The sequence below is a fragment of the Aquarana catesbeiana genome, linkage group LG08, assembly GCF_042186555.1.
Source record: "Aquarana catesbeiana isolate 2022-GZ linkage group LG08, ASM4218655v1, whole genome shotgun sequence".
NCBI lineage: Eukaryota > Metazoa > Chordata > Amphibia > Anura > Ranidae > Aquarana > Aquarana catesbeiana.
Window position 1 is genome coordinate 50050105 of NC_133331.1, and position 15478 is coordinate 50065582.

Here is a 15478-nt window from a genome sequence, read left to right on the forward strand (position 1 = left end):
TATTCAAATCTCCACTTGGATTAGATTTTCTGAATATTGACACCTTAAAAGTCCCAAGGCTCTATGCCTTAAAGCCCTTTCTTCCTCATTAGTAAACATATGGGATGTGGTGTCTTAATAGTTGGTCTTTTTTGTTTCCACACTTCATTACATCCTTCTTATTTGTTTTGAAGATAGTAGTTAAGGACATGTATTTGGATAACTAGGACAGGGTTATCTCCAACTTACGATAATCGATAATCCTACTAGGATAATGACATCATTTTAGCTGAAGGGGATATTGTGTCTCTTAATAACCGAACCTGTTAGCAGCTTTCTTTCTAACATTATGCTAGAAACACTATGCTATGTACCTTTTTGTATCTTCTTATATTCATATTTGATTACTTCAAAAAAAAACTATTGAAAAGAAAAATTGAGGGTGCTACAAACATATTTCTGATTTTTATATAAACAGAGGATTCCGCGCTTAGGATGAGAATCTATAGCTGCAGCCTCCCCAAAAAAACACCACTAGGTGGTGCCCAAAACGTTATAACTCAAAAAAGGGAAATGGCGCTGCTAATGGTTATGTAAATACCACCTGATCAAGGCAATTATTAATCAGCAATAGGAAACATTAGTATGCAACGGATATCCCTATGTGATGTTACAATTGGTTGGAAACCAAGAAGACAAACATAATGTGTATATTAGCACCATAAATATGGTAACTCTTCTATTAAATGAAATAAACTATATGTGAAACATATAAGAGTGGTTGAGATGGGTGTCTGATCCACAAATGACAAAGGACTGTGCGCCAAAAAGCAAATAATAAACTTTCTGTCACCACAGACAACACATACAGAGTGTATATAAAAAAGATAAATGGGTGATTAGTCCATTCAAAAAATAATATGAAAAAAAGTCTCTTAAAAATAACAGTTCATATTCCCAGTGATGTGATTTTTCAACTTCTGTGCAATAAACAATAAGGTGACTTTGCAAATTTGTGCAAATTTTCAAGTGATGCGTCTTAATCGCAACTCCTGTGCAGCAAAACAAAGAGACTTCTGGTGCTCCCCCTTAGGTATATGCACTCACCAAAAGCCCTCACCTCTGCAGGGGTAGAGAGCGTGTAGTATATGTGGTATGCGATCTCCAATTTGGCACAATTAAAAAATAATAAAACTGTTTTCTAACAATAGAAAAAGCTAAGTATTACCCTAGAAAGTGCCACACTTTCTAGGGTAATACCTAGCTTTTTCTATTGTTGGAAAATAGTTTTTTATTTTTTAATTGTGCCAAATAAAATGATTCTTCGAATTTAAACTATGGATGCCCGTTTTTAATTTACATGTAGATACCGTGTTGCATGCACCTTGATCTGGAGTGAAACAAAGGATTGACCCCAGGGTTACCAAGATTGGAGATCACATACCACATATACTACTCGCTCTCTACCCCTGCAGGGGTGAGGGCTTCTGGCGAGCGCATATACCTAAGGGGGAGCACCAGAAGTCACTTTGTTTTGCTGCATAGGAGTTGCGGTTAAGATGCATCACTTGAAAATTTGCACAAGTCATCTTTTTGTTTATTGCACAGAAGTTAAAAAATAGCATCACTTGAAATTAATCACATCACTGGGAATATGAACTGTTATTTTTAAGAGACTTTTTTTCATATTATTTTTTGAATGGACTAATCACCCATTTATCTTTTTTTATATACACTCTGTATGTGTTGTCTGTGGTGACAGAAAGTTTATTATTTACTTCTTGCCACACAGTCCTTTGTCATATGCGGATCAGACACCCATCTCAACCACTCTTATATTTTTCACATATAGTTTATTTCATTTAATAGAAGAGTTACCATATTTATGGTGTTTATATACACATTGTGTTTGTCTTCTTGGTTTCCAACCAATTGTAACATCGCATAGGGATATCTGTTGCATACTAATGTTTCCTATTTCTGATTTTTGTTCACCTGCAACTTCCAGTTGGCAATGTTCTTCTATGGAAACTATACTACTTTCTTTTTGAAGAATTCCATTAAAACATATTTAAACCCAAGAGGAAAAATGTAATATATTGCAACATACTAGTCCCGAACCAAGTATTATCTCTGCCATATAGGATAGCAAAGGAAGAACACATAGGCAGTGCTTTTTCCAAAATACTTGAAGTATAGAAGCTTTCCAGTTCCAGATGGCACCTGGGGCCCAAGGCAGAGCACATATTTTTTCTATACTGGGCTTCCCGTAGTGTCAGTAGTAAACAGCGACCACTGAAGAAAAATATAAAAGTGAATTAGTGATCATAGGATTGCCGTATTAGTTTTTAGTTCTGCTAACTCAAGCGATACCATACACTTCAGGTATAGCAGATGCTGCCACCCGACCCTGTCTACAGCCCTTAGATGCAAAGAGGTTTAGTGGTGCTGCTACATTCCTTCAATCCTCAGCTCTACCCGGTGCTCAGACTAAAAGGCTGCTGAAACATCTATGTACTGTGAACCACTGGAGGGACTGTCCCCAATCGGGTAAATGTCAATTGGCAATATCATTTTTTTTAAATTACATGAAACAGCTGTAAAACAGCCAACGCGTTTCAGCCGTCAGGCCTTAGTTATGGCTGCAGCCCTTAGATGCCCTTCCTGTTCTGTTCTTACTGTACTTAATTTATAGAGGAGTCATTTTGTCTCCCTAACCCAGTATCACAGAACACCCCCCCTTTCTCTTCTCTAAAGCAAAGGGGGAAGTGCTTTGTAGTCCACAGATAGCTCAGAACAATGTAACTGATAAGAGTGTAGCAAAGGCACAGATCCTGGAAATTATCAGCTCACAAGATTTCTATGAGAACTAACAGGATTTTTAGCAATTATCAAACAAAACACTTTCAATGCTATATTTAACAGACCAAAAGGGAGAAAATAGGAGAAGATCATTGTTAGAGTTGACAAACACTTTAACAAAAATATATGTGCGAATGATAATTGCCCTCCCACGCTGCTTACAGGATCAATTGCCACTAATGGTCATATACATGTGCAGTCCCTGTCCTTAAATAGTGCGGGGAAGGGGATTGGGGGGAAGGACAAACCATCACTCTAAGTAAAGGGAATCTCTCTGTATTTATATACTGACCAGTAGGGATGAGCCGAAGACCCCCCGGTTCGGTTCGCACCAGAACCTGCGAACTGACCGAAAATTCGCACGAGCGTTAGAACCCCATTGAAGTCTATGGGACTTGAACGTTCAAAATCAAAAGTGCTAATTTTAAAGGCTAATTTGCATGGTATTGTCCTAAAAATGGTTTGGGGACCCGGGTCTTGCCCCAGGGGACATGTATCAATGCAAAAAAAAGTTTTAAAAACAGACGTTTTTTCGGGAGCAGTGATTTTAATGATGCTTAAAGTGAATAAAAAAAGTGAAATATTCCTTTATATATATCGTACCTGGTGGGTGTCTATAGTATGCCTGTAAAGTGGCACGTGTTTCCTGTGCTTAGAACAGTCCCTGCACAAAATGACATTTTTAAAGGAATAAAAGTCATTTAAAACTGCTTGCCGCTTTAATGTAATGTCGGCAGTGGCGGAACTACTGCCATAGCGACACACGCGGTCGTGGCATCGGCAAGCTCCTGTGACTGTCCCTGGTGCTGCACAGAAGCTAGAACACCGGCCCAACGCCATCCCCATCCCAGCGGCGTGACGTCACTCGGCCTGAGGAGGGAGAAGCGTCGAGAGTTATTGCAGAGCCTGCTGCAACCAAGAGGAGCCGAGCCAGGCAGCGCCGCTGAGGAGGAGGAACCTACTGTATTGCAGAGCGCCAGAGAGAGACAGATTCAGACTGAGAGATTATTCACGTTTCACACAGGTAAGTATGCTGCATTCAGTGATGTTATACGGCCAGAGGAATATAAACTGTGTCTGTTCTCTAATATACAGCATGGTAGGGGGTGGGGGGAGGGGGGTAAATGTCCTGCACTGGAGTCAAGTAACTGCTGTATTAATGTCCTGCAGGCTGCACAAAAAAAATCTAAAAAAAAATCGAGTGTGGTAATCTGTTGTTCAATGGAATTAGTTATTTTTTGTGGGGGGGGGGGGGCTGTTTGCAGGGGGGCCCCATACAACATTTTGCTATGGGGCCCTGTGATTTCTAGTTACGCCCCTGAATGTCGGGTCCTGGCAATATGGATGAAAATCAGTGAGACAAATGGCATGGGTTCCTCCCACCCCCCAGTCCATTACCAGGCCCTTTGGGTCTTGTATGGATATTAAGGGGAACCCTGCACCCAAATTAAAAATGGAAAGGTGTGGGGCCCCCAGGCCCTGTATACTCTGAACAGCAGTATACAGGCAGTGCAAACAAGACAGGGACTGTAGGGTTGTTGTTAAGTAGAATCTGTTTGTAATTTTGAACTGGTACATTTTTAACGTGTTTAGCTCCAGCAAAAACATCTATTTTAAGCTTTTTGGAAAACATAGGGAAGGGTTATCACCCCTGTGACATTTGTTTTGCTGTCTGTGCACCTCTTCAGAAGATTTTACCTCACTTTCTGTCCCAATGACAAAGGTTTTTTGACAATTTGGGTTTTTTAGTGAAACAAGGATTGGTGATAAAGCATTAGTGGAAAGGAGACACGTTTTTCCCATATTAACTCTTACAGGAGAGAATTTCCCTTCCTCTCACTTCCTGTTGTCTCCTTCCGTTTGCAAGTAGGAGTCGTTTGTAAGTTGGATGTTTGAAAGTAGGGGCATGCCCTATATACTCTGCAGAAATTGGGGCCTTAGGTGTTGGTGTTGCCACAACACTGTAAGCCCTCACAGTTACTCTTGGTGGGCGCAGAAACAGACCCTGCTGTGAAATATTAGATCAAGAATTGTAATTACATGCACCTGTTGAACAGGGTCAGAAAAATTGGGCCTTTGGTGGTGGTGGTGGTGGTGTTGCCACAACATTGTAAGTCCTCACAGTTACTCTTGGTGGGTGCAGAAACGGGCCCTGCTGTGAAATATTAGATCAAGAATTGTAATTACATGTGCCTGTTGAACAGGGGCAGAAAAATTGGGCCTTAGGCACTGGTGCTGGTGCCACAACCCCTCACAGATACTCTAGTTGAGTGCAGCAACGAACCCTCCTTGCAAAATATTGCATCAAAAATTGTAATTACACGCCCCTGTTAAACAGGGGCTGAAAAATTGGGCCTTAGCCACTGGTGGCAGCGCCCAGAACCAAAAATATTCTTACAAGCTATCAGCATGATCATTGAGGAGGAAGAGGATAGTCACTCAGCATAACAGGATAGTCACTCAGCATCAGCATAGGCAGTCTTGAAGGGATCTGACATTTCAAAAAAAATTATTCAGTTACATCAGCATCAGGTGCTTGGTAGCTGGTGGTGATCCAAGATTGATTCATTTTTATGAAGGTCAGTCGATCGACCGAGTCGGTGGACAGGCGCACCCTGTGATCGGTTACAAAACCTCCAGCAGCACTGAATGTGCATTCCGAAAGAACGCTGGATGCAGGACAGGCCAGTAGCTCAATTGCATACTGTGCAAGCTCTGGCCAGTGATCCATTCTCAAGACCCAGTAACCCAGAGGATTTTCGGTGGGAAAGGTGTCCAAGTCAGATCTTGCCCCTAGGTATTCCTGCACCATGTAAAACAGACGCTGGCGATGGTTGCTGGAATCGATCATACCTTGGGGCTGCAGACTAAAAAATTGTCGGAACGCATCAGTCAGCCACCTTCTCCACCGCTCCTTCTTTGACTGACCGAAGCCTCAGCAACACGTTGTCCAGGAACAGGAGTTTGTAACCTCCCAGTCTCTGGGTACACGTTGCACAGACCTTTCTGCAAGGCCTCCCGAAGATGTTTCATCCTCTGCTCCCTCTGCGACGGCAAGATAAGGTCCGCAACCTTACCCTTGTAACGTGGATCAAGGAGGGTTGCCAGCCAGTATTGATCCCTCTCCTTGATACCACGAATACGAGGATCCTTCTGCAGGCTTTGCAGGATCAGGGAGGCCATGCAGTGTAGGTTTGCTGAGGCATTCAGTCCGGAGTCCTCTGGGTCACTAGGGACGACATGATCGGCAGCCACCTTCTCCCAGCCACGTACAAGTCCATGGGTTTCTTGGGACTGTAAATGATCCCTTAAAGACTGCTGCTGATGCTGAGTGCCAGGCTCCACCTCCATGCTGACACAATCCTCCTCTTCCTCCTCCTCTTCCTCTTCCTGTGTGATCGGCGGGCACCCAGAAACACTGTCTGGATAAAGGGGGCCTTGAGAGCTAAGGAAGTCCTCCTCTTCCTGCCTCTGTTCTGCCTCAAGTGCCCTGTCCATTATTCCACGCAGCGTGTGCTCCAACAAGTGGACAAGGGGGACAGTGTCACTGATGCATGCACTGTCACTGCTCACCATCCTCGTGGCCTCCTCAAATGGTGACAGGACAGTGCATGCATCCCTGATCATGGCCCACTGGCGTGGGGAAAAAAACCAAGCTCCCCTGACCCTGTCCTGGTGCCATAGTCGCACAGGTACTCATTGATGGCCCTCTGCTGCATGTGCAGCCGCTGCAGCATGGCCAACGTTGAGTTCCACCTGGTGGGCATGTCACAGATTAGGCGGTTCTTGGGCAGGTTAAATTCCTTTCGGAGGTCAGCCAGCTGAGCACTGGCATTATATGACCTGCGGAAATGCACACAGACTTTCCTGGCCTGCCTCAGGACAACCTGTAAGCCTGGGTACCTGCCCAAGAACCGCTGCACCACCAAGTTAAGGACGTGAGCTAAACAGTGCACGTGGGTCAGTTGTCCCTGTCGGTGGGCGGAGAGGAGGTTGGTGCCATTGTCGCAAACCACCATGCCTGCCTTAAGCTGGCGTGGCGTCAACCACCTCTGAACCTGCCCCTGCAGAGCTGACAGAATCTCTGCCCCGTGTGGCTCCTGTCCCCCAAGCACACCAGCTCAAGCACCGCATGGCATCTTTTGGCCTGCGTGCTTGCGTAGCCCCTTGAACGTCTACGGAGCACCGCTGGTTCTGAATTCAAATCAGCACAGGGAGAGGCCATGGAGGAAGAAGAAGAGGAGGGGGTGGAGGAGAGAGGTGTGGCAGAATCACCACTAGTAGTATTTTGGAGGCGTGGTGGCAGAACAACCTCCAACACTACTGCACCCTGTCCTGCATCCTTCCCAGCTGCCAGAAGAGTCACCCAGTGCGCAGTAAAAGATAGGTAACGTCCCTGTCCATGCCTGCTGGACCATGAGTCAGCGATAATATGCACCTTACCGCTGACCGCTCTGTCCAGCGAGGCCAAGACATTGCCTTCCACATGCCAGTAGAGAGCCGGAATCGCCTTCCGGGAGAAAAAGTGGTGTTTGGGAACCTGCCACTGAGGAACCGCACATTCCACAAACTCACGGAAGGGGGCAGAGTCTACCAACTGAAAAGGCAGCAGTTGAAGTGCTAGCAATTTAGCCAAGCTAGCATGTGCATGTGGATGGCTGGGAGTGAACTTCTTTCGGCGGTGCAGCAGCTGGGGCAGGGAAATTTGCCTGGTACAATCTGACGTTGGTGTACCGATAGCAGATTGCCCCCAAGTACTTGGCTGTGACACACCTAATTCTACACCACCTTCATTTCTCTCAGTGCAGGTCTCAGAGAGGACTGAAGGTATAATGGGGTTGGAGATCCCAGCTGATGAGGAACAAGGAGAGGTCCTCTTTGTTCTTTGGTGTGGGTCTTTTAGGTACGCTTGCCAACGAACTGCATGGCAGGTCAACATATGTCTGGTCAAGCATGTGGTGCCCAAGCGGGAGATGTTTTGGCCACGAGAGATACGCTTGAGACATATGTTGCAAATAGCAGCAATGGGATCTGATGCACTCGTCTCAAAAAAGGCCCACACCAAAGAACTTTTGGAATAACGGCAGAGACAGCAGCGCCCTGTACATGTGGAGCTCTGCGGTGTGATGCAATCGGTGTGCTGACCCCTGCCTCATTGGTGATGTGCCTCCTCCTCCTCCTCTCTTCTCCTCTCTCCTATCAGGCACCCACGTGGAGTCAGTAACCTCATCATCCCCTCCCTCCTCATCACTGGAGCAAAGCTGGCAGTATGCTGCAGCTGGGGGAACATGACTGCCAGATTGCTGTCCTTCTTGGGCACCCCCTCTCTCTGGGCTCACGTTACTGCCTTCCTCTAGCTGGGTACCATCATTGGAGCCTTCAAAACGCTGGGCATCCTCCTGGAGCATGTACCCAACACTGTGGTCAAACAGTTCGGGGAACTCCTCAGGAGGACATGGTGGGGCTAGGGAAGAAGTGACTGATGCCATTGAGCCGAGGGAAGAGGCCGCGTTGGCAGCTGCTTTGCCATACAAAGTACCCTGAGCCTGGGTGAGAGAGGATGAGGACGGCTTGGTCATCCACTTTGCCAAGTCTTCCGCATGTTTTCGGCCAGCTGCCGCAAAAAAGGACAAGCGTGTCCCATGGCCACGTGCTGATGAGGATGCACCGTCTCCACGACCAGCACTGTTGCCTCTAGACACAGAGCCTGCTTGCCCTCTTTTATTGGCTTGTGACTGTCTGCCTCTCCTTGTTGGCCTTCCAGACATACTAATGGCCTGCAGTGAGATGTACCTGCACAGAGCTGGGATGTATATATACTGATACTGCAGCTAGCAGAATCAACTGCCTGCCTGTAGTATTATTAGTATGAGAACACCAGCAATTGTCTTCAGGTAGCTTTAGGTGCACACTGTGCAGAGGACGCAGTACACTAACTGTAAATACTGTAGCTGCCTGCCTGTGGTATTAATAGGAGCGGAACAACAGCAATTTTCTTCAGGTAGCTTTAGGTGCACACTGTGCAGAGGATGCAGTACACTAACAGTAAATACTGTAGCTGTCTGCCTGTGGTATTAATAGGATCAGAAGAACACCACTAATTTTCTTCAGGTAGTTTTAGGTGCACACTGTGCAGAGGACACAGTGCACTAACTGTAAATACTGTAGCTGCCTGCCTGTGGTAGTAAAAGGAGCAGAACAACAGCAAATGTCTCCAGGTAGCTTTAGGTGCACACTGTGCAGAGGACACACTACACTAACTGTAAATACTGTAGCTGCCTGCCTGTGGTATTAATAGGATCAGAAGGACACCACTAATTTTCTTCAGGTAGCTTTAGGTGCACACTGTGCAGAGGACACAGTACATTAACTGTAAATACTGTAGCTGCCTGCCTATGGTATTAATAGGAGCAGAACAACAGCAATTGTCTCCAGGTAGCTTTAGGTGCACACTGTGCAGAGGACGCACTACACTAACTGTAAATACTGTAGCTGCCTGCCCGTGGTATTAATAGGATCAGAAGAACACCACTAATTTTCTTCAGGTAGCTTTAGGTGCACACTGTGCAGGGGACGCACTACACTAAATTGTAAATACTGCAGCTGCCTGCGGTACTGTACTAATAGGATCAGAAGAACACCACTAATTTTCTTCAGGTAGCTTTAGGTGCACACTGTGCAGAGGACGCACTACACTAACTTGTAAAAACTACAGCTGCCTGTGGTACTGTACTATTAGGATCAGAAGAACACCCCTAATTTTCTTTAGGTAGCTTTCGGTGCACACCGTGCAGAGGACGCACTACACTAACTTGTAAATACTGCAGCTGCCTGCGGTACTGTACGAATAGGATCAGAAGAACACCACTAATTTTCTTTAGGTAGCTTTCGGTGCACACGTGCAGAGGACGCACTACACTAACTTGTAAATACTACAGCTGCCTGTGGTACTGTACTAATAGGATCAGAACACCCCTAATTTTCTTCAGGTAGCTTTAGGTGCACACTGTGCAGAGGACGCACTACACTAACTGTAAATACTGTAGCTAATAGGACTAATAGAATCAGAAGAACACCAGCAATTTTCTTCAGGTAGCTGTAAATACTGTAAAAACACCTGCCTCCTGCCTGCCTGTCAGTAGTAGGAAGAGAATAACAGGAATGGATCTAGCTAAACTAAATACATTGTGTATATATATACATATATATATATATATATATATATATATATATATATATACACACACACACAACACCTAGGATGTATATATATATATATATATATATATATATATATACACAATACACTGTAAGTGCAGCTAACTGACTCGCCTGAGTACTCTATCTAACTTAAATCAAATGACACTGTCTCTCTGTCTATCTATCTCTCTCTCAACGCCAGAACACACTACACAGGGCCACCGTGCAGGCGGCCTTATATAGTGTGGGGCGTGTACTAAGCCCCCTGAGCCATATTTGGTCAAAGCCAACCTGGCTTTGGCCAATTACGGCTCTCTGTACAGACAGCGCTGTGATTGGCCAAGCATGCGGTCCATAGTGCATGCTTGGCCAATCATCAGCTAGCAAAGCACTGCGATGCCGCAGTGAATTATGGGCCGTGCCGCTCCACTCGAATTTGGTGCCAACGGCCCATATCGTTCGGAATTCAGCAAACGACCAAACAGGCAATGTTCTAGTCGAACATGCGTTCAATTCGAACATGAAGCTCATCCCTACTGACCAGTCCTCATATGTTTTGATGCAGGATTGGACCCGGCTCAGCCATACTTTCAGGGTACACCCATCGAGGTCAGACTGGACCCGTCAGATGCTAAGCTGGTCGACGCCATCCACACTGATGGAGCTCTAACTCTGATCAATATTGGTAAGTCTTTATTTTTATCTATAACTAGCAAAAGTGTGCTCATTCTATAAAGAGCAAGTTTGGGGAGCAAGCAATGCTAAAGGAGTGTCCTAGCTTGTAATAGTGAACTGTGAAGGTGTGGCAGGAGAGGAGTGCGGAGGATATGACAGTGAGCAGCATGTACAGAAGAGGATTGCAGAGGGTATGACAGTATGCACAAGACAGGTGTGCAGAGAGTATGATAGTGGGTAGTATGTACAGAAGAGCAGTGCGAAGAGTATGACAGTGGGCAGTATGTACAGGAGAAGAATGTTAAGGGGTGTGACAGTATGTACAAGAGAGGTGTGCAGAGGGTATGACAGTGGGCAATATGTACAAGAGAGGTGTGCAGAGACAGTAGGCAGTATGTACTGGAAAGGAGTGTGGAGGGTATGACAGTGGGCAGCATGCACAGGAGAGGAATGTTCAGGGGTGTGACAGGGGGCAGAATGTACAGGAGAGGAGTACGGAGAGTATGACAATGGACAAGATGTACAGGAGAGGAGTGTGGAGGGTATGATAGCGGGCAGCATTTACAGGAGAGGAGTACAGAGGGTATGACAGTAGCCAGTATGTACAGGAGAGGAGTGCAGAAGGTATTATAGTGGGAAGTTTGTACAGGAGAGGAGTGCAGAGGGTATGACAGTAGGCAGTATGTATAGCGGAGGAGTGCAGAGGGTATGATAGCGGGAAGCAAGGCCGTCTTTAAGGCAGGGCAAAAGGGGCAGCTGCCCTGGGCCCTGTCATTGTTGTGGGGCCCAAAGCAGCTGCTTTATACTTGCCAACTACCCCAGGTTAAATTCCCTTGTCCCTTGAAGTTTTAGTCCTGTGCTGTGTCCCGATATCTCAGCGTGAAGTGCTGCTACTAATGCTGCCCAGCTCTGCCCTATTGTTGTGTACAGATGACTCACCTGCAGACCCTGTGTTTACATGTAAATAACTGTAAATAGCGACAGCATTTTTATGTAAATAACTGAGGCCGGCGGCATTGATATGTAAATAAAGGCGGCATACAGATTTCCCAATGAGAAAGTGAAAGTGGAAGTGGAACTTATGCACTATACCAGGGGTCTCTAAACTTCTCAGTAATTCGTTTTTTTGTAAACAGCGTGATATGATTTAGAAAACCATTAAAAAAAACTTTAGTAAAACAAAGCAAAGAAATGTCAAATAAACCTCAGCCCATCAGTCTCCCCTTAGATCAGAGTGTCTCCCCCTTGAAATAACATTACCATGATAAAGCTTATATGAGATTTCAGTTATTAGGTTTGTATGTACAGTATATATATATATATATAGATATAGATATATATATATATATATAGATATAGATATCTATATATATATATATATATATATATACTGGATATAGATATATATATAGATATATATATATATAATAATATATATATATTTTTTTTATTATTATTATTTATTTTATTTTTTTCTTATTTCGATTTTGGAGGATTTGGAATGAGTCAGACTGTCGGGCACTTGGATTTCTTCCCAAATGGAGGAGAACACATGCCAGGATGCAAAAAGACAGAGATCCTAAAAGTTGGAAGCTTAGATCGAATAACCAATGGTAAATGTACTATATAATGAGAAAAACACACTAGCTTTGTGTGGGAAATAACAATTACTTTATATCTACAAAAAATTATTAGCAGTATTTTCTTTTCCTGCTTCAATTCAATTTCAATCTATATTTTAATAATTTGTACTGAAGTTGTCAATATATAGCCCAGTTTTGATTTCAGAATCTACCAAATTTTTGTGGGCCATAAAACTCATGGGTGGTACAGTGCTTAGATACTGGCAAATACTTTAAATTGCATTTGCATTCATAGTGGCATGAAATTAGTTGAAATTGCCTGAAAATGCGTATGGCCAACATCATAGTCTGTCTCCGATTTATTTAATATCTTACATTTAATTCTATAACAGATATAAATTTTACACTTTATTACATCATACAGTATACAAATCCAGTATATTATAAAGGAGAAACAAAATAATTAAACATATAAATTGTTAAATTTAAAGCATATCTGAACATTTAAGATGTTATTGCTTACCCGTCCTTAGATATGATGGATGCATTTGTTTACTTCTTTAACCCCTTAATGCCTCCCAGCCCTTTATGGGGTTTTGGATGGCAGGAGGTGGGGCGGGGTTTATGATCATGTGACCGCTGGGATTGGCTTTCTGTTAGCCACCGGTAAGTGTGCCGGAAGCGTGCAGGGTGCACACTCTCAGCACAGCTGTTTTTGCAATAATGCATGCAAATATGTGACCGCACGTCACCAAGGCCCACCCATCGAGAGACCGCATATTTGTGTGCTGTTGGTGCCAAGAGTTTAACCACTTCCCGCCCGGCCTATAGCAGAATGACAGCCAGGCGGTGGTTCTGTTATCCTGACTGGGCGTCATATGATGTCCAGCAGGATAACATGCCGGCGCGCACCCTTGGGGGAATGCAGCACAGCGATCATAGTTGCTGTATGTTAGTCTGACACACTGCATCTCCGATCATGGTATGGAGCCTCTGACGGAGGTACCTGACCAATCATAGCTGATCATCATCATCAGTAAACGGCATTCCTTGATTCGCGCTGAAAGGGAGAGCCAATTGAAGGCTCTCCCTGTCAGGGGGGGTCCGTGCTAATAATCAGCACATTGATTATCAACACAGCCCCATCAGATGTGCCACCACAGCTGCCAATAAGTGCCCATCAGATGCCAGTCAGTGTCCCATCAGAAACGGATGTCAGTGCCCATATCACTGCCAATCAGTGACCACCACAGTGCCAATCAGTGCCCATCACAGTGCCAATCAGTGCCCAGCAGTAACACCTGTCAGTATCTCATCAGTACCTCATAATCAGTGCTGCCCATCAGTGCCACTTGTCAGTGGTGTCTGTCAATGCCCATCACAGCCGCCTGTCAGTGCCCATCACAGCCGCCTATCAGTGCCCATCAGTGCCACCTGTCAGTGCCCATCAGTTCCACCTATCAGTGCCCATCAGTGCTGCATATCAGTGCCCATCAATTCAACGTATCAGTGCCTCCTCATCAGTGCTCATCAGTTCCACCTTATCAGTGCCAACTGATCAGTGCCCATCAGTGCCGCCTCATCAGTGCCCATCAGTGCTGCCTCATCAGTTCCCATCAGTGAAAGAGAAAACAAAATTTTATAACCGAAACAAAGAAAAAAAAATTTTTTTTCAAAAATTTTGTTTTTTTTTAGTTTGTTTAGCAAAAAATAAAAACCCCAGTGGTGATCAAATACCACCAAAAAGAAAGCTCTATTTATGTGAAGAAAATTATGAAAATTTAGTTTGGGTGCAGTGTAGCATGACCGCGCAATTAAAGTGCAACAGCACTGAAAGCTGTAAATTGTCCTGGGCAGGAAGGGGGGAAAGTACCCGGTATTGAAGTTACATAGTTACATAGTAGGTGAGGTTGAAAAAAGACACACGTCCATCAAGTCCAACCTATGTGTGTGATTATGTGTCAGTATTACATTACATATCCCTGTATGTTGCGGTCATTCAGGTGATTATCTAATAGTTTCTTGAAGCTATCAATGCTCCCCACTGAGACCACCGCCTGTGGAAGGGAATTCCACATCCTTGCCGCTCTTACAGTAAAGAACCCTCTACGTAGTTTAAGGTTAAACCTCTTTTCTTCTAATTGTAATGAGTGGCCCCAAGTCTTATTAAACTCTCTTCTGCGAAAAAGTTTTATCCCTATTGTGGGGTCACCAGTACAGTATTTGTAAATTGAAATCATATCCCCTCTCAAGCGTCTCTTCTCCAGAGAGAATAAGTTCAGTGTTCGCAACCTTTCCTCATAACTAAGATCCTCCAGACCCTTTATTAGCTTTGTTGCCCTTCTTTGTACTCGCTCCATTTCCAGTACATCCTTCCTGAGGACTGGTGCCCAGAACTGGACAGCATACTCCAGGTGCGGCCGGACCAGAGTCTTGTAGAGCGGGAGAATTATCGTTTTATCTCTGGAGTTGATCCCCCTTTTAATGCATGCCAATATTCTGTTTGCTTTATTAGCAGCAGCTTGGCATTGCATGCCATTGCTGAGCCTATCATCTACTAGGACCCCCAGGTCCTTTTCCATCCTAGATTCCCCCAGAGGTTCTCCCCCCAGTGTATAGATTGCATTCATATTTTTGCCACCCAAATGCATTATTTTACATTTTTCTACATTGAACCTCATTTGCCATGTAGTCGCCCACCCCATTAATTTGTTCAGGTCTTTTTGCAAGATTTCCACATCCTGCGGAGAAGTTATTGCCCTGCTTAGCTTAGTATCGTCTGCAAATACAGAGATTGAACTGTTTATCCCAACCTCCAGGTCGTTTATAAACAAATTAAATAGGATTGGTCCCAGCACAGAACCCTGGTGGACCCCACTACCCACCCCTGACCATTCTGAGTATTCCCCATTTATCACCACCCTCTGAACACGCCCTTGTAGCCAGTTTTCAATCCATGTACTCACCCTATGGTCCATACCTTATTTTGTACAGTAAACGTTTATGGGGAACTGTGTCAAATGCTTTTGCAAAATCCAGATACACCACGTCTTAAGGGCCTTCCTTTATCTAGATGGCAACTCACCTCCTCATAGAAGGTTAATAGATTGGTTTGGCAAGAACGATTCTTCATGAATCCATGCTGATTACTGCTAATGATATCATTCTTATTACTAAAA

The 15478-nt window shown here is 44.5% G+C and overlaps 1 protein-coding gene across 1 annotated transcript in view; it reads left to right on the plus strand.

Moving 5' to 3' along the window:
* The window catches only part of LOC141105744 (pancreatic lipase-related protein 2-like), a 165537-nt gene that overhangs the window by 85293 nt on the left and 64766 nt on the right, over positions 1 to 15478 (plus strand). The window contains exons 7-8 of the mRNA XM_073595825.1: positions 10607 to 10726; positions 12210 to 12329. Of these exons, the coding sequence (XP_073451926.1) occupies positions 10607 to 10726; positions 12210 to 12329 (240 nt within the window). The remainder of the gene's footprint in view (positions 1 to 10606; positions 10727 to 12209; positions 12330 to 15478) is intronic.